At 40.6% G+C, this 20,116-nt stretch overlaps 1 protein-coding gene and 1 pseudogene across 2 annotated transcripts in view; one reads left to right on the top strand and one right to left on the bottom strand.

Annotated features, from left to right (window-relative positions):
* Positions 1-3,379: 3,379 nt before the first annotated feature.
* The window catches only part of DNAH3 (dynein axonemal heavy chain 3), a 220,557-nt gene continuing 203,820 nt past the window's right edge, over positions 3,380-20,116 (bottom strand). For both annotated transcript variants that reach the window (XM_077141603.1, XM_077141602.1), the window contains exons 57-62: positions 17,667-17,821; positions 16,730-16,897; positions 8,315-8,457; positions 5,965-6,169; positions 5,171-5,308; positions 3,380-3,773 (exon numbers count right to left, since the gene is read on the bottom strand). In XM_077141603.1, coding sequence (XP_076997718.1) covers positions 3,420-3,773; positions 5,171-5,308; positions 5,965-6,169; positions 8,315-8,457; positions 16,730-16,897; positions 17,667-17,821 — 1,163 coding nt within the window. In that variant the 3' untranslated portion in view covers positions 3,380-3,419. The remainder of the gene's footprint in view (positions 3,774-5,170; positions 5,309-5,964; positions 6,170-8,314; positions 8,458-16,729; positions 16,898-17,666; positions 17,822-20,116) is intronic.
* LOC143667804 (peptidyl-prolyl cis-trans isomerase E-like) lies at positions 9,867-13,013 on the top strand (annotated as a pseudogene).

The following is a 20,116-nucleotide window of genomic DNA, read 5'->3' as shown; positions in this document are numbered from 1 at the left end:
GGTTTGGTCTCTCTGTGTTGTTTTACAAAATGGCTATTGGACCCTAGAAGCAGCAATTAGTACTGCCCTGACCATTCCTAGATTTGATATTCACTTGTCACGTAGATCCTCTGATTCAAAATAAGTCATGATTTCAATCAAAATCTGCTCCTATGAGGATGCCATTTCCTGCTCAGGGTAAGTATTGCAGGATGTGGCAATGACATGAGAAATGAATATAATACTGTTTGCAAAGTAATAACATGTGCCTATTTACCTTAATACAAATGTAGACTTTGGTGAAGAGAGAGAGATTTAAATGTTTAGCTGTGTTATTCCACTCAGCTTGAATTGGGAATCTGCTGTTCCCTTGGTCACTCACTTTCCAGCTAATCTCTTTGCATAACCATCTTCCTGTCCTGAGGTGATTCTAATGGTTCACACAACATAGGGAATTTATGGCCCCTGAGCTCATGCCAACTACTAAATCAGGTGGTTCACCAAAGAAACAGCAATCTCTTCCTGCATTGGAGGAAAACTGGCTGTGCTGGACCAAGTGAGATATGGCATGCCTGTGCTATGATTCCTTTCTGAGTAACTCAGGTGATTTTTTTTTTTAACCTTTGTTCCTCCTATTATTTATTTTTAATCCATATTTTTACTTATCTGTCATATTGTAGATAAAAGGAACATCAGACACAAGGTTTTTCACAATCATATAGTCACATTGCAAAAGCTATAACATTATACTCATCTTCAAGAAACCTGGCTACTGGAACACAGCTCTACAGTTTCAGGCACTTCCCTCCAGCCTCTCTAACACACCTTAAACTAAAAAGGGGATATTCATATAATGCATAAGAATAACCTCCAGGATAACCTCTTGACCCTGTTTGAAATCTCTCAGCCACTGACACTCTATTTTGTCTCATTTCTCTCTTCCCCCTTTCGGTTGAAAAGGTTTTCTCAATCCCTTGATGCTGAGTCCCAGTTCATTCTAGGATTTCTGTCCCACATTGCCAGGGAGGTTTACACCCCTGGGTAACTCCGGTGATTTTAACTGTGTGTACTTTTTGTCTTGTTCTGCTGAGCTTAGAAAGTGTCATTCCCCACCCAGCCTCCTCCAAGATGGAAGTCTGCTGTAATTGCCAGCTAGCCTTTGAATGTCTTCCTTGTGCCAGTCATCTCACCTAAGTGTGAATTTTATATGTCCAGTCTAGTCTGCAAAAATGCACATACTTCTGCACAAAAATATAATTGTCAATTTATTAACAAACCTTCCAGGTAACCTATGTTTTGTTTATAATACCGTTTTTTTTTTTTTCACTTTCTCTTCAAGACTACAAAATCCACATCTTCTGTCTTCTACATTCCCTAAATCCTCCTCTTCAACATAATTTTCTTCCAGCACTGACAAGGACTGAATCATAAGTGTTTACCCAACAGCCAGATTTTTAAAGAGCAAGGACTAGCTTGGGGACAAGGTTTGCCTGATGTCATCTACTGAGCTATTTATAGGCAAAGCCTGCAGCTTCTCACTGAGCTGATCTGTCTGCCTCTGCCCCAGGACTCCAGCTCTAACATACCATGATTTTTGAAGCACACATTCCTCTTTCCCAGGGGTAGACATTAATGACCACATTGGCTCCCAAAGAAATTGACCTCAAATTTAAGGCACTCTTTCTTTTCAAAGTGGAGGAAATTTTTTAAATTATAAAAATGTAATCCATTGTACGGAAACATTCTGTCCCTTGACCCTTGAGGAATGAGACAGTAAGTCCCTGCCTCCCTCAGCTTTTTGTTTCTGAAGCTGGAGCTAGATAACTATAATTAAAAAGCAATTGTTCTCTTAGCAACCCCCTCAGTGCTTGCCCTTTTACAGCTTGCAGTGTAACTTACCTCCAGTCTAAGATTCAGGGACTTGGGATCCTGACCATCTTTCCATCTCCCATGACTAACAACCTTATTTGGAATGATATGACAATGCCAGCCATTTATTCATTCTGATTTTTTCTTTTAATTGGGAAAAAATTTTTTTTATCTTGGAAAAAAAAATAGCTGAAGAAGCCTGGCCCCTACCCCTCACTGTCTCTTTATTACCCCCTGGCAGGACTTGGAGAACTTCCCTTTTACACTTATCTCTAAGATTTGGCCACTTGGATGATGAATTGATCTCAGAATTCATAGCCCTCAAGCAGAATTTGGCTGTTGTCATTTTCTTAAGAAGAAACTAAGGGTTTCTGAAATCTATTTATTTGGTTCTCAGCAGCTTCCCATATTCAGGAAAATTCACAGACCCTGAGTGGGAAGCTTTCTTCTAGTGAAGAGGCAGAGAAGCAAGGCCAGACACATTAAGAATCTCAAACATCCATTTTGTTTTGCTCAATTAGAATTGACCAACAAAACAACCTGAAAGGAACTGCTTAGAGCCAGGGAGCTACATGAGAGAGTTAGTTGAGAAGAAATACATTAAGAATTTGATTTTGGGGGTGTATGAGTAGTTCAGTGGTAGAATGCTCGCCTGCCATGTGGGAGACTGGATTCAATTCCCTACCCATGTTCTCCCCATTCTCTCCCCCCACCCCAAAAGAATTTGGTTTTTATCTTCCTCAGGATTCTCTTAAAGCTGGCTCTGGGGAGAAGTGTGAACTAGAAATTTCTGGGACATGGTGTTTGGAGCTACCAACACCTCTAATGGGAGCCACAGAGACTTCCAGTCAAAGCTTATCTTCTGCAATTTGAAAGAGCTGTGTGACCTTAGGAAAACTGTTTACTCTCCCTGAACCCCAAGATGGAGAAACTGCCACATCAACTACAGAGGATCAAGTGAGATATCTATAGGCATACGTTAGCATGTAACAAATACTGCTTCTCTCAACTTTCCTTTCACCCATCTGTGTGCTTACTCTCCTAAGTCTCCATTTCTGTATCTGTAAAATGGAAGTTATGTTAAAACCATACAGTTGTTATCAGAAATGCATTTTAAATATGTCAGGAACCTTAAAAAATAAAAATGCCCCAATATCTCTCAACCTCTCAGAGGCGCTGATTTTAGCAAGTGTGCATAGACTAGGAAAGAAATGACTAAAGTGCAATGGCAGTTAGAGCAAAATACTAGGGAAAAACATAATCTCAAGGGAGCTTAGCCAAATAGTTAAAATCCAGATTAAAGATTTCCACTGCCTATGTCCAAATCCAGGCTCCATCACTGAATTGGGACAGTTTCTGACCCTCTCTGTATAATGATTTCTGCAGCCATAAACAGGATAATAAAAATACCTTCTTTATGGGTTGCTCTGAAATACCTGCCTCATAGCAAGTACTCAATTAATACAATTGTCATCATCACCACCCTCATACCATGTGACTCTCAAGAAAGAAAAGCAAGGTTGTAGTTGAGAATAAAATGCCTTTTATTTTCTGTGTTGGGAAAGATGTCTTCAGTTATCCAGCTGGCACAGTAAGGCTACCCCTCGATTTATCCAGTGCTTCTGGGGCTTGTCTGTCGGGAGCTCAATGGAGAGGACGTAGTTGGTAGAGTGGCCTGTAGTGGAGAGAATGCCTCTCCGGGCACTAGTTTTGTAGACTGGGCACACATAAATGTTCTGATGCAGAAACAGCACACTCTTCCCAGGTTTTAGCCAAATGATGGGTAGTGGGTCATAGAGGATTTTGGGGAGGGATTCCCCAATCTGCATCGTTTTCCTGTCCCAACGGGCACCTTCTAAGAAGAGCCCTTTTATGTAGGCTCCATCATTTGGGTTACTCTCCATGACTGTTTCTTGTCTGGTCACCTGAAAGAGTGAAAAACTCTGAGTTCCATATATACCATTTTCCCTAAATGGGGCAGCATAAGAGACTGGAATCCTCTGATACCCAGGGTGCAATTTGGCTGTAATGTCTGCCTCTTTCTGAAAACTGGTGCGTCAGTGATAATATCCCTGCCTGTCATACTAGGGCCAGGGTGGATTCCTAGTCAGCATGCTGGGTTAGAAAGAGCTCTAAGATGGGAGTCAGGATGCCACATTTGCTAATATATCTAGGTTAGTAAATCTGCACAGTCCCTCCCCTTTCTAGACCTGAATTCCCCATCTATAAAGAGGTTAGATTCAGGTAAAAATGATTCTTCAAAGAGTGGAGAGGGGAAGCCTTGATTTGTAGCTTTTGTAATTTCTGTGGTATAAGTACTTCCTCCATGTCGGTTTCAGGCTACCAACTCCTTAAGAATCTGTTCACAAAATTTCTGAAATGTAACTGGCTCTAGGGAGCTGGTATAGGTCAGCTCCAGCACATCACTTTAGATTCGTAGGTGATACACTCAAATTCTTTCAGATTCATGTAGAAAATGGTCTAGGTTATATGGCAATAGGGAGTGCTGGGGATTACCATGAACAGGAAGACACAAGCTCCTTTTAAAATAATTTAAATTTTAATCTTTTTGTTATTGTAAATGGAATGTTGTCCCCATTTCTAAGTACTTGTTGCTAACATTGGAAGTGCTTATTTTTGTATATCTAACTAGTTTCTAGTCACCTTACAAATTCTATTAATTCTGATAGGTATGTTTTTAGTCTTTTGAGATTTCTAGGTATACAGTCATTTCAACATCATAAAGATTTTTAAAATCTTTTTTTCCAATGTTTATCCCACCTACTTTGTTTTCTTCTTGCATTAACTTTGGCTTAACATTATCTCAAAAGTCCATCAAATTAGGTTCACTCATAGAAATCTAGAGCAATCATTAGTGACCTGTGGGTAATCCCAAAAGATCTTTCTATAGGCTTTATAAAAGTCCATCTTCCCCCTTTACTCTCTATAAATAGAGAGGACTTGACCACTGGGCATTCCTCTGGCTTTACTCCAAGCAAAGGATAATCCAAGGTCATTAATAAGCTTCCAAATGAAGAGTCCACCACATTGAATAGATAGTAGGGGAGGATGCTTTTCATTTTTCTTGGTGTGACAGTGCAGAGTTTTCCCTTGGGAAGGTTCTTTTTAATATACACCTTGAGAATTCTCTAATTCTGGTGGGAATAGCTTTTGGAGCTACTGTTAAGTCATGCACAATACTTCATTTGTTTCATCTCAGAAACATTTGGGCCTGATACACCCAAACGTTTAGGCCTGATAGGAAATGGGCAAAATTACTTTCTCTGGATGCTTGAGTTGGCCTAACACAAAGTACCCCTACCTCAAACTCAAATCCAATGTGATCGATGGGGATGGTGTATTTCCGGGCATAATTCTGGGAGACCCCGGTCAAAAACGACTGTGTAAAGTAGAATCCAGAGATCCAAAAGACCACAGGGGGCCCTTGGTCAATCCATTCCTGGAAAGCCAGAGAAATAAAAATTCAAAACCAATAACAAATCAAAGAATGTGTAAAGGCAATTAATATAAATGAGTCCCATACAAAAATATGCTGTTTCTCATATTTCTTGAAACAGGCAGCCCTCTCAGTTTAGCTTACATTTTTCCATGTTTGATGGAGATGATGGTACAGAAAAATATATTTTTACTTTATGAAAAGCACAAGTGCAAACTGATGTCAGGGATACAAAGAGAATGGGAGCTGAATTAGCAGAAAATATGTATCCTGTCAACCTAAGCAACAGCCATTCATCTCCACCAATTGTTGCCCTGTAGGTACATTGTTTTAGGTCTTCTATTTTTTGAACATGGAACAAATAGCTGGATTTTTATGAGTAATAACCCAATATTTACATTCAAGCTCCCAAATTTTGAAATTACAAGTCAGTCAAACCAAACATATCTATAGAGCCAAATCTGACCCATGAGCCACCAGTTTCCATGTCTGTTCTAAACTTCCTCCTACCTCCACTGGCTATATAGATGCTCAGTCCAGGAAGCCACTTGGCTGCGTGCCCTCCCCCTCCTTGCCTTTGCCTCTAATCTGTCTTTTCAGAATGTCCTCTTCTCCTGAATGAACATGCCCATTGCCCAGTTAGCTTGTTTCCTAGGTACCTGGAAAAAGGACAGGCGGGCCAGCAGGTCAGACACATAGCCCCCTAAGGGCTTCAGCGATGGATAGGACTTAGCTGCCCACATGGCTGGCACTTTACCCATGAGCATGCTATTGAAGACATCCTCTAGCTCTGAGGACATCAGAACCTCTCCTTTGATTGCTCGGCCAAGATCAATGAGGCTTCTGCGAACCACCTTGGTCAGCCTGCGAGAAGGACAGAGCTGGTTTAGCCTGGCTCTTCAGTGTCCCCATTCCACCTAAGTACCCTGACTCCAACTCTCCTCTTACTTTTTTCCCAGTTTTAAAAGGTCACACAATCCACATTCATGATAGAAAAATAATAGAGATGAGAAAAAAAAACACCCATTATTTCACCACCTAAAGATAACTTTGGTTTATATCTTTCCAGGTTTTTCTCCATGTAAACACAAATCATTTTTTAAATAGGACCACATGGTTTATATTTTTGTAATCTGTTTTTCTCTCTTACCAAATAGGGAATGATTTTCCAATTCAGTAAATAGACTGCAAGGTGTTCCATTTTATTTAACTATCCCCCTACTGTTGCAAATATATTTTATCTAGGTTGTTGTCACTGTAAACAATATTGCTAGGAACATCCATTCATATCAATATTTATACAAGTTTCTAAATATTTTCTTACTAAACATAGAATTTCTGGGTCAGAGGGTATGCACAGTTTTCAAGCCTTTTTTGCATTGCCAAAATTGTTCTTTTTATAGACTATGAGGTGCACACCTGAGAAAAGGCAACCTAAGGGCAGCCTAGGAGGTGCCAAGATCTTCTGCCTCTCTCTCTAACTGCTATGTTCTGAGGTCCAGCCAAGCCCAGAGGAGAGTCACCTGAGAGTGCATCTCTGGTGGCTGAAGAATCTGCCACCAAAGAGAGCTTGTTGTTTCCATAGATTAATGAAATCTCAGCTGAACAGACATGAGAATGACCAACCCAAGAAAGGGGTTTCTGGGGGTGTAATTGCTAAACATTCACATCAAGAGGAATTTAGGGTTCAGACATTTGATGTATGAGGAGACTAGGAACAAAGCTCCCATCTGAGTGATTATACCACTAATCTAATCATTAAACATAAAGACCTACTTGCAATTTTTTCCTTCTATTCTTGCAGCTATGAGCAAGAAACTAAAACTACTTTAGAGGTTTTAGTACACAAGGAATGAACACTTGTCCAAGAAGACGTGATAATGGCTCCCCTGAAATGGAAGCTGCACTGCCACTAATCATATTTTAGACTTCTCATACCACTGAAAGAATAGGCATAAAAGGTAGGTTGGAGGAACGTTACACTATTGCCTGCAGTATTTTAATCCTGAATATAATTGGAAAATATGGATTGCTGTTAGACTGTATTACAATGGCTAGAGTTCAGAGCTAGTAAAGGCCCCTGCAGCCACCAAAGAAGAGCTCTAGTGGCTTTAGGGGAGGCTAGGCAGCAGAGAAGGGAAGCCATTAGGCCTGGTGTTTGTTTGGAAAAACAATGATCACAGCCCATCATATGGAGCAAAGTGTCTAAATCAAGGTGTCTAACTCACAGCAAGGTGTCTAACTCACAGCAAGGTGTCTAAATCAAGGTGTCTGGTCATAAATATGTTCACACCCCACACCTTGTTTGGTTTCTGATATGACCAACTGCCTATTAATTCTAGAGAGTAGCCCTAAGACTAGAGAAGCCAAGAAATCCTCACAAGACACTCCTTCATTTCTTCTGAGCAATGACCACATGAGGCAAATTGGAGACAGCAATAAATGGAGTCTGGAGCAGAAAGAACATTAGACTTGGAGGCAAAAGTGATGAGTTTCAGCCCAGGCAGAATGACCCTATGGCACTTGATACCTGATCAAAACACTGTCATCTCCAGGACTCAGCATTCTTAACTGGACTAGATAGTCTTTGGGAACTCTTTCAGTTTTGACTATTTAGAAGTCAAATTAAGGTGATACCAATGCAGTGACTAGATGAGGAGTGAGGAAGGGCTAAAATAGAGGGCCCAAAACTCTTAGCTTATTGCCTGGCCAATAGCATCCCTTCCCAAGTGACTCTAATGATTATTTATTATTAACCTGTACTTGGTATTGACTTTAACCTGACTATAGATTCCACAAGAATGAATAGGAGAGAATGAATAGAAGGAGCCCTGGTCTACATAGGCTGGGGATGGCCCTTCCCTTTTTATAGCCATCCTTATGGGTGGGTCAAACCTGACCAGGTCCTTAGCAAACCCTTATCAAGTATCTATCTCAATTACTGCTCAATAGATCTGTAGGTGCCTCCTACTTCAACTCCCAAGAACCAAGCAATACTACTAGGCCTACCTGTTGAATCTGATGAGCTCCTGCCTTAGGACGGTGTTCATGGATTCCTCATAGATCACAGGGTACAACTTCCCAACCATTTCCAAGTCAAAGTCATTGGGAAGCTTGGAGAGTATGTCCTGGGCCAGCTCCTCAACGACTTCCTTCAAGTGCAGACAGTAGAGAAGTGAGTGAGAAACAAGACCCTCGGGTCCTGGCTTTGTCTGGGTAAACTTGAAGTAGTACACATCTGTCTGTTTAAACATATTCTGTTGGATATTGCTGGGAACTATTCTACAAAACCAATTCTGCACCTGGGAGAGGGAGGACACCCATCACCCCTGTGAGCCATGGGGATGACATCACTCCTTGGCTTAAAAAGTGAAAAAGCTGAGTGATGAGAGCCCTGTCCTCACACCTGGAGCAAGGGCTTGAGGGTCAGTTGGGAAAATTCTGCTGAGCAAGGTGTCCTCAGGGCAGTGCTGAACTCTACAGAATACCTCCTACCTTCATGGTCACCATGCGTGAGCATCTCCCACAACTCTCATGGCCAGACCCCTGAGAACCAGCTCCTTGTTCCAGATGGTACTTTTACACAGGACCCAGTGGCATGTGGAAAGGTTCTAAACCATTCTTCAGCACTGAGCAAGAATAGCCCTTCAGCAGAGCAGAGGGGGAAACAGGCCTAGAGGACTGTGCTGGTTTGAAAGGATGTATGTCCTCTAAGAAAAGCCATGTTTTAATCTAAATCCCATTTCATAAAGGTAGAATAATCCCTATTCAATACTGTATGTTTGAATCTGTAATTAGATCATCTCCCTGGAGATGCAACCCAATCAAGAGTGGTTGTTAAGCTGGATTGGGGGAAATGTGTCTCCACCCATTTGGGTGGGTCTTGATTAGTTTCTGAAGTTCTATAAAAGAGGAAACATTTTGGAGAATGAAGCAGAGCAAAACGACATAGCCACGAGAAGCAGAGTCCACCAGCCAGTGACCTTTGGAGATGAAGAAGAAAAATGCCTCCTGGGGAGTTTCATGAAACAGGAAGCCAGGAGAAAAAGCTAGCAGATGACACTGTGTTCACCATGTGCCTTTCCAGATGAGAGAGAAACTCTGACTGTGTTCATCATGTGCCCTTCCACTTGAGAGAGAAACTCTGAACTTCATTAGCCTTCTTGGACCAAGGAATCGTTCCCTGGATGCCTTAGATTGGACATTTCTATAGACTTGCTTTAATTGGGACATTTTCTCAGCCTTAGAACTGCAAACTAGCAACTATTAAATTCCCCTTCTAAAAAGCCATTCTGTTTCTGGTATATTGCATTCTGGCAGCTAGCAAACTAGAACAAGGACCAATGAGGAGTAGGAACTGGGTGTGGGAAAGAGAGACTAGCTCTGCAATTCTGTAGATCTAAGAGGCTGGAGCCTATACTTCATTCCCTCTTCCCACCGTGTGGGGAATTTCCATCCCTAAATTGAGACACACAAACCGGTATTCCAGTTTCCATTTGTGGCACTATAGATCAAATCAAGAAATCAAATAAGCGAGATCCAAAGCTGAGAGGAGTTAAATATGGGGAAGCTTGAAAGAGTGAAAAGAGAAGGGAAGGAGGAAAGAAAATGGGGGTACACTGGGAGTCAGAAGATTGTAGTTCTGGGTCTTGGACTGCCTCTGACTTTAGGAATGACATGAAGTGGTTTGCTTCCTTTTCCTTTGTAGAGGAGGAGGTTGAAAAGGGTCAGTGTTTCACTGTGAACTGGTGTGAACTGGTACTACCAGAGATACTTGAAATGATACAAGGAGATGGAGCAAATAATGTTGAATCATATGGTGAGAAAGTTATTTTGTTTTCAAGGTTTTGGTCATTTTTCTCCTCTCATTCCTCTCAAGGAATGTTAGCTCTGTAACATTTGCTAAACTCCTACCCCCTTTTTAAATTCAAAACTCAGTTTATTTATTAATCTATTTTTAAATGCAATTTTATTGAGATATATTCACCTACCATATAATAATCCAAAGTGTACAGTGGTTCACAGTATCATCATATAGTTATGCATTCATCATCACCATCAATTTTTGAACATTTTAATTACTCCAAAAAATAAACATAAGAATAAAAATAAAAATAAAAATGAAAAAGAATACCCAAAACATCCCATGCTGTCTATCCTCCCCATTATTTATTTATTTTTTTATCCATCTGTCCACACACTGGTTCAATAGTAATCTCCTGCATGGTCTGGGAATCTAACCAGGGGTCTCCACATGGGAGGTGAGCATTCCACCACTGAACCACCCATGCACCCACCTCCCTATTTTAGCAAGAAGTAAGCAAGGCCTCAACTCACAGGTTTTGGCCAGCAGCAGCATCTGGGAAGAACTTATTGTCTAGTTTTTATTTTCTTTTTTGCCTATCATGAATTTATGGAAATGGCATCAGTTTTCCCCTTACATGCAATTCCTTTTATAAATAAATATTTTAAGGCAAATTAAAGTTAGTTTTTTTTTAAATGCAGTTTTATTGAGATAGATTCATACACCATACGGACCATCCAAAGTGTATCATCTTTGGCTCATAGTATCATTATATAGTTGTACATATAACCCCATGATCAATTTTAGGACATTTTCATTATAGAATTAGTTTTTGAAATATTATATAAATGTGGAAGACTGTAGAAAGATGGCAGGGTAGGAAGCTACAGTAATCAGTCCTTTCACCAGAACAACTAAGGAATCAACTGTTTGAATCAACTATTTTGGAACTCAGGAATCTACTGGAACACTACGTAGCATCCAGGCAAGAGGTGAACAAGGAAGCCAGTAAATGTGTGAATTTCACCCTCAAGCAGTGGATATCATGTCCCATCCCCAACTGCATGGCAGAGAGCAATGAGGACTATAGCCTGGGTTCCTGATGCAGCTTGTGAGTTCCAGGGTGGGCTATAAGGACCTGTTCTCCCATAATCTTGGGAAGTGCAGTCTGATTGCTGATCACTGCTTTGGATAAGCTACTTCAGACTACTGTGGGGGCTCACTCTAAGAGCAGCCCTTGTTCTAACCCCCACTTAGGGTAAAGTGGCAGAGGATTCTTTAAAGGGCAGTACCTATTTTTTTTTTACCTCCTCTTGACACTTTCCATCCCATTTTGGAACAAAAATTACATGGAAAAGTCACAAATTGATGACACCAGTCCTCATCAACAACAATAAAACAATAAAACCCTATCTCAGAGGAGTGGAGAACTAGATTTCCAGAGTTATAAACACATAATACTCAGAATATTCAGTTGTCAACAAAAAAATCACTAAACACACAAAGAAACAGGAGACTATAGCCTATTCATAGGGAAAAAAATAACTTGCCAGAAACTCCCCCCCAAGGAAGTTCATACATTGGAACTATTAGTCAAAGGCCTAAGATCAACTGTCTGAAATACGTTCAGTGAGCCAAGGGAATCCATATACAAAGAACCAAAGGGAATTAAGAGAACGCTGTCTGAACAAAATAAAGAGAGAAATTGTAAAAAGGAACCAAACAGATTTTGAAGCTGCAAAGTATAGTAATTGAAATAAAAAACTCATTGGGTGGATTCAACTGCAAGTTTGAACAGGCAGAAGAAAGGATCAGCAAACTTGAAGATAAAATAATAGAAATTACTCAGTGTGAGGAGCAGAAAGAAAAAATAAGAAAAATAAGACCTGGAGACTCTGTCAAGGGTACCAACATACACAGCATTGGAGTCCCAGAATGACAAGGGTGGAGGGAAGAAAAAGTATTTGAAGAAATAATGACTGAAAACTCACAAATCTGATGAAAGACATGACTATAAGGAAGCTCAGCAAACTCCAAGCAGGATAGACTCTAAGGAACTTGCCCCAGGACACATAATCATATTGCAAAATTCAAAAACAGAGGATTTTGAAAGCAGCAAGAGAAAAGTGACTTGTCACTTAGAAGGGATCCCCAATAAGACTAACAGTGGATTTCTCATCAGAAACAATGGAATTCAAAAGACAGTGGGATGGCATAGGTAAAGTCCTTAGAGGAAAAAAAAATCTGTCAATCAGGATTTTTTTTTCAGAGCCGGACAAGGGTGGGGCAGGAGGGGGTGTGGAGATGGTAGGGGTGGGCCTAGTGCTGGCTTCCAGCAAAAAAATGTGGGAGCCAGACGGCCACCACCAAGTGTGTGCTGTAGGCTAGCAGAGGAGGTGGATGACAAAATTCTTTATGCTGCTTTTATTCCTTTTGGAGACATCACAGAGATTCAAATTCCTCTGGATTATGAAACAGGTACCCTACCACACTTACTCCCTTCTTGGCAGCCATACCAACAGTGGGGCCTTGGTCTTGGCCTTGGTTTACCTGGAAAAGCACCAAAGATTTGCTTTTGTTGAATTTGAGTTGGCAGAGGATGCTGCAGCAGCTATTGACAACATGAATGAATCTGAATTCATTGAATTTGGGTGGACAATTCTTGTCAATTTGGCCAAAACAATGAGAATTAAGGAAGGCTCTTCAAGACCAGTTTGGTCAGATGAAGATTGGTTGAAGAAGTTTTCTGGGAAGACTCTTGAAGAAAATAAGCAGGAAGAACAGTCATAGTCTCCCAAAGCAGAAACCCAGGAGCTAGAGCCCACAGTCAAAAAGGCCCAGTCAAATTCTTAAGTGTACATGGAGATCAAGATTGGGAACAAGCCAGCTGGCTGCTTGTTATAAACACTATAAGAAATAAGAGAAATAAGAAAAAATAAAGTCTCAGTGGCTGACAGATTTCGAATAGAGTCAAGAGGTTATTCTTAGCATTATATAGATAACCCCTTTTAAGTTTATGGTGTATTGGAGTGACTAGAGAGAAATACCTGAAACCATAGAGCTGTGTTCTAGTAGCTTTGTTTCCTGAAGATAATTGTATAATGATATAGCTTTTACAATGTGACTGTGTGATGATGAAAACCTTGTGTCTGATGTTCCTTTTACTAGGGTATGGACAGATGAGTTAAAAATATGGATAAAAAATAAACAAATAATGGGGGAACAAAGATTAAAATAAACTGAATAGACTGAAATACTAGTGGTCAATGAGAGGGAGGGGTAAGAGGTATGGTATGTATGAGTTTTTTCTTTTTTCTTTTTTTTTCTTCTGCTGGAATGATGCAAATGTTAAAAAAAAAATCATCATGATGATGACTACACTACTATATTGATGACATTGTGAGCCATCGATTATATACCATGTATAGAACGTTTGCATGTCAAGAATGTTTGTATGTTAAGTTTTTACAATAAAAATATTCAAAAAATGATTGGAGAGCTTAGCTAGTACGATAAAACAAGAAATAAAAGAGCAGAAAGTGTGGAAAAAGGAGTAACTAAAAGCCATGATTCTCTCATAAGATTGTCTATAGTTGAAAACCCTGAAGAATGTACATTAAAATAAATAAATAAATAAATAAAACACAGGACCAGACCTACACTTCATGGCGAACTCTGGCCCAAACCCCAATGGCTCTGAGTTCTTCCTGACATGTGACAAGACATACTGGCTGGATGGCAAGCACATGGTGTTTGGGGAGGTCACCAAAGGCCTGGATGTCCTGCAGCAGATCGAGGCCCAGGGCAGCAAGGATGAAAAGCCTAAGCAAAACGTGACCATTGCTGACTGTGTGGAATACACATGATATGGCATTTGCTCTGCTCATCCCCACCTTTCTGTTCTTTCCCCTGCATATGCAAGAGCTGTCAACCCCCAGGCAACCAGCAGGGAGCTCCTGAGGGTGTCCCGTTTGAAGAAAGCAACAAATTAGCTGCTTGACCCCTTCCTTGGGGTCAGCTTGGAGCAACTTCTCTGCAGACATAGACTGGTCTTCCTCTGGGCTCTTCCCCAGAAGCATCCGTTCCACCGTGGATGGTCTGTGGGTGGTCACTGGCTTCCCAGGCCTGTGCTGCCAGCAGAGCTCCTGGGATGTTTCCTTCTGTTAAAGTAAATCCTAGTCCTTGTACTACTGCCTCCAACCCTTTCCTGGGCAATGTCAGAGATTGCATCTATTGCTAAACTGCCCCGCTGGTTGGTAAATTGGGAGGGACAGCATCTTACCTCCTTTGGGTTGATTTCCTGAGATGTCAGATAATATACCATCAAGCCACATATCTTTGTCAGACCATTGTGGGGAAAATGGAAATTAAAGTGGTGAAGCCCCTGTTTTCTAGTGCCTCTACTGCTAAATTCATGCTAACTAGTCTTATAACCCACAGGTGTACTTATCTGTCTCAACGACTCATTATTTATTTGATCACTTACTTGTTTACTTATGCCACAAATATTTTTATAACTCAGAGTGCCTTCTCTGTGTCAGATTCTATCTTCATTTGTTAGGAGACAGAGGAGGTTGGCCAACTGGCCCACTTTATTCCACTGGGGAACAAAGTTCTACAGGACAGCCAAAAAAAAGAGAAAATTCTTTTTGTATCAAAACTGCCTTTCAAAAATGAAGGAGAGGGGGTGGATCACGGTGGCTCAGCAGGCAGAGTTCTTGCCTGCCATGCCAGAGACCCGGGTTCGATTCCTGATGCCTGCCCATGCAAAAAAAAAAAAAAAAAAAAAAAAAGGAGAGATTAAGACATTTATGGATTAAAAAAAAAAAGGAAAGATTTCATTATGAGAAGACTTGCCCTACGAGAAATGCTAAAAGGAGTACTTACAGTTGAAATAAAAGAATACTAGATAATAACTTGAAGCCATAAGAAGTAAGAAACCATGATAAAGGTAACTACATAGGTAAATATAAAATCCTGTATTGTTGTATTTTTGGTTAGGAATTGCTTTTTTCTTTCCTTTATGACTTAACAGGCAAATGTGTAAAAATACCATTACAAATCTAGTTAATGGGCAGACAATGGACAAAGATGTAATCTGAGACGATGACAAAATAATGGGGGGCGGACAGAGATCTATAGCAGGGTAATTTGTGTGCTACTGAAACTAGGATGGCACTTGTCAAACAAGGTTGTTATTAGTCAAGATGTTCACAGTATTTGCAAGGGTAATCACTAAGAAAATAACTAAAGAATATAGCGAAAAGGAAATAAAGGAATGAAAATGGTACAGTATAAAAAAGTCACTAAATACTAGAAAAGAAGTAATGGAGTAATTGAAGAACAAAAATCATACAAGTTATGGAGAAAACAGCTAGATGGCAGAAGTAATTCTTCTCAATTATTATCTTAAATGTCAATGTTAGATTAAGTTCTCCTATTAAAAGGCAGAGATTGGCAGATTGGATGAAAAGACATGATCCATCTCTATGGTTTCTACAAGAGACTCACTTTAGGTACAAAGACACAAAGAGATTGAAAGTAAAAAGGTGAAAAAAGATATTCCAAGAAAACATTATCAAAAGAGAGCCAGGGTGGCTACAGTATTGTCAGATAAAATAGGCCTCAAATAAAAAAATATTACAAGGGACAAAGAAGAATATCATATATTGTTAAAGACAATTCAGCATGAAGAATCCTGATTATAAACATATGCGTACCTCACAACAGAGCCCAAAAATATATGAAAAAAAAATTGACAGAATTGAAGGCTGAAGCAGATAGTTCTACTTAAGTAGACTTCAATACACCACTTTCAATAACTGATAGAGCATCTAAGCAGAAGATCAATAAGGAAATCGACGGCTTGAACAACACTATCAGCCAATTAGATCTAAAAAGTCATATATAGAACACTCCATCCAACAACAGCAGAACACATATTCTTCTCAAGTGCACATTAAATATTTTCCAGGATAGACCATGTTAGACCACAAATCAAAACTTAATTAAACTAAAAAATTGAAATCATACAAAATATTATCTCAGACCAAAATGGAATATAATTAGAAATCCATAACAGAAGAAAAACTGGAAAAATTTACAAATTTGTGGAAATCAACAACATACTACCAACAATCAAAGAGTCAAAGAAGAAATTGCAAGGGAAATTAGGAAATATCTTGAGATGAATGAGAATGGAATTTACCAAAACTTTTGGGATGCAATGAAGTCAGCACTCAGAGGGAAATTTATACCTCTAAATGCTTACATTAAAAAACAAGAAAGATCACAAAACAACAACCTAACTTCACACATTAAGAAACTACAAAGAGAAGAGCAAACTAAAATATTGTGCAAATGTGGTAGAATAAGAAGTAGACAAAGCAAAAAAAAAAAAATCATAAAGGTGATTGCAGTGTTGGAAACACTGGCTCCCTTTCAGGTTTGTGTTTAAAGACTATAAATAGTAAAGCTGCTGTGGTCAGCTACTTTGGCAGAGTTCCACCAGACTCCACTTTTGTGCCTTTTAGGTCATCACCCACAACCCTACATGTCCACCAGATAGATGCAAAACTGCCCAGGAACTTGATTCTGTCTCTTGATCCAAGCCTGGTTACCTGAGAGGACTTGCCACTCCCTGCTGACTGCCTAGGGAGAGTCAGCAGCACCCCTTGAAATAGCTGGTTGGTTTCTTGGTTGTCTTTGGTGATATTGGCATTCTCATGGAGACCAAACACTTCTGGGTGAGTCATGATGGGGAGGCTCCTGAGGTACTCGATGTAGGACTGGAAGGGAAATCTTCCATTGACATAAACTTGGGACATGACCTCTGCAGGAATCACTTTGTGTCTGTGGCACAGGACTCACACACACACACTCACACCAAACTTGGTGCACACATCTCAAACTCTTCCTCATGCAGTTTTCCAGGAATTGAATATGAAAGGCACTGGGGCTGTGAATCCTTTCCCATCCCTAGCTACCTCTCTACTTCCCCAGCAGGACTGGCAACTTTGGAGTTACACAGAACTGAGTTTGGATCCCAGTTCCATTGCAAATCAAATAACTTTGAGCTAATCACCTACAGTCTCTGAAACCCCAGTTTCCTTATCTATAATAGAAAGATAAATGAGGTTATGAAGGTACCAGGCTTTGGCACATAACAGGTGCACAATAAAAGTTAGCTCCTTTTCCTCCTTCCTCCAGATTTCTTTTTTTTTTTTCTCAGTATCACTTCTACCCTCATTTTCCCGTCCCTCCCTTTCTGGACCTTTGAAGAGAAATTTCCCACCACCCAGGATTTATCTCAACCACTTTTCCCCCTTTCTCCCAGATGGACCTCATATTTTGAAAGACCCTGTCTACCAAATGTCCAACATCCATTAAACAATAAAACATCTCTCTTGTAGGATTTCTGGAATACTGGAAATAGCTTACGGACCCAAGTCAGAAAGCCCCACGCTGCCCCTTTGCTATTGTGAAGATCCTAACTCTATTGAGACTACTGAATTCCCTCTGGGGGAAATGGGGAGACCTCTTTCCCCTGCCCCTTACCTGGTAGGAGCCATGGCAAGGGATGTGGTAAGTGTCACCTGGAGCTAGAGGGTAATGGTCCTGCTCAATTTCCTTACAGTAGAAGGTGGACAGAAGCGACAGCAGCAGACGCCTGTCTTTGTCATCAGTCACTCGGCCTCCATAATTGCATTCCCCTGGGGAGAAGTGACAAGTTGAGCCTAGGGAGGGTCATGATGAGCTTGGTCGTTAACCTAAAACAGGTGATTCTTTCTGGTTTTAATGGGATATAGGGTTGTTGAAACCATGCTCAACTTGTGATGAGACCAGGCCTTTTGGTATTATGGTCACTACAAACACAACATTAGAAATTACACTGAGAAAAAAAAAATAGGAATTAAATTGAGATAAGCCCAAAGAAAAACAATAAAATCACCAAAAAGTCCCCCAAACAGTGGTGGATATTAGTATTTAACCATCATCCAGACATTTTTCTCTAGGTATCTGAATACATATATGTGAGAGTGTGGAAATTTGGTTCAGGGCAACGATTTTGGCATGAGACAGTCCTCAGTATCTATTCCAACTTTGTCACTTAATAGCAGTTTCTTATTCGTCAAGAAGTGGAGATACTCTTAATACCCATCATACAAGATAATTTAAAGCATTTAGTACAATTCTTAGCATATAGTAAGTGTTCAGTTAATTGCAGCAATTACAAATACATATGTTTTACACAACTGAGATTACCCTATATATACCAATTAGAAATCCTTTACCTCCATCATTAGCATCATTCTCTGAGACTCATTTTTCTACACTCAGGTTTCTAGACAAAGAACAAAGCAATTCTTTGAAGGGGACATCAAATCCAGATCAAATGTCTGCCCCACCCCCCACCCCCCCATCCTCCATGAAACACTTTCCAGCTGGTCCAGATTTGACAAGTATGTTCTATTGCAATTGGAGTATGTGGGTGCTACTAGGTATTTATGGTTGGGGACAATGCATTAAGTCTGAAAGGAAGAGATACACTTGTGTAGGGAGAGGGCAAGGACTCTCCTGTGGGTGTGCTCACTCCAAATTTCAACCATTACAGAAGAGGCAAGCCCTCAGACAGGAAATGGGAAGCCTGAGCAGAGTCGGTGGGCAAGAGGCTTGAGCTTCTCTTAGACTTGCCTTGTAAGGGTCTCAGATGGATGAGGATGATTATAGATGGAGGATCTTATGGCTAGTTAAGGGAGAAATACAAGACTATGGGGAAGTAAGTTAAGCCCCAAAGAAGCAGTTTTACCTTAAGCCAGACAGACCATCTAGATTTCTGAAGCTCTTGGCTTCTTCAGTTCTTTAGCAAAGTTCAGTTTGAATATTACAGCCTGTCTGAGCTCTGAAAAGGTCTGTGACAGCACCTGAATATTTTTTCAGTATTACAGGATGTATTACAGGGAGAATACTTTTTTCTCCCCTGAAGCCAGCATGGCAGTGCTAGAGGGAACCCAAGAGAGACTCCAAGTGAAAGCAAATTAAGGCATTGAATAGAGTCGGGGTCCTGACATCCTTGTGGGCTCTGGGTTTTACAGTTATGAAGGAAGGTGCATTTCTTTATAGCTACGCATACGCCAACTCTTTGTAGCAAGAGTATAAGTTCCTAGAGGGGCAAGGATGAACCTTATACCTCTTCTGGATTCTGCATTGTCCCAGCCACAGGACTGAGTACAGATGAAGAATGCATTGACTTCAGCCCATCTGACTTGATAACCACTCTGTAAACCACATTGTCTTTTAGGTGAGTGTTAGTGGGGAGTTCTGATAGCTGCCTATGTCTGATTCTTCTTTCCTTCCAGGCACACAGAACGATTATATTCCCTGGGCCCATCCAGTGGGGGTGTGGGCAAGTGACAAGTTCTTGTGCTTTGAATTGTGAGTGTGAGGTCTCAGTGCTATCCCTGCAGCAAAGACTATACAAATATGTGTTGAGATGGTGGCATCAAAAGTTGGTGGAGTCTTTGCTAACTTTGCCCCTGATAATTATAATGAGCAGAGACCCTTGCTGATTCATACTGGGCATGTAACATGGGCAAGCAATAGGCCTTTGATGTCATATGCCCTTAATATTTAGTGGGTGTTTGTTTTCTCAGCCTTCCTAGCTTATCTTGATCCATACAGTTGGGAAGCAACTATCCTCAAACTGCCTGGCATGATTGGAGCAGGTTGGTTTATAACCCGTAGGCAGTCCTCTACTAAGACCAGATCCCAGGGCAATTATGCACTCATCCTATGGTCTGCCGAGGGCCCTTGGATATGCTCTGTTGTGGCCTGGAACCATGGGAATATGGCTCACTTCTTTGGAGAAGTGCTGTACCAAATTAAGACCCACTGAGCTTGTCCTGTGTGTGTCCCTTGGTGTTCTGTAGGTACAGGGGCACTGTGCTAAGTTAAGGTCTGTGTGATCTTCTACAACCCAATCTAATCACTAAGCAGGATTTCTCATT

Source organism: Tamandua tetradactyla, chromosome 23 (genome assembly GCF_023851605.1).
Source record: "Tamandua tetradactyla isolate mTamTet1 chromosome 23, mTamTet1.pri, whole genome shotgun sequence".
Taxonomy (NCBI): domain Eukaryota; kingdom Metazoa; phylum Chordata; class Mammalia; order Pilosa; family Myrmecophagidae; genus Tamandua; species Tamandua tetradactyla.
The sequence above is the reverse complement of the archived record's forward strand: the minus strand, read 5'-3'. Positions and strand labels throughout refer to the sequence as shown.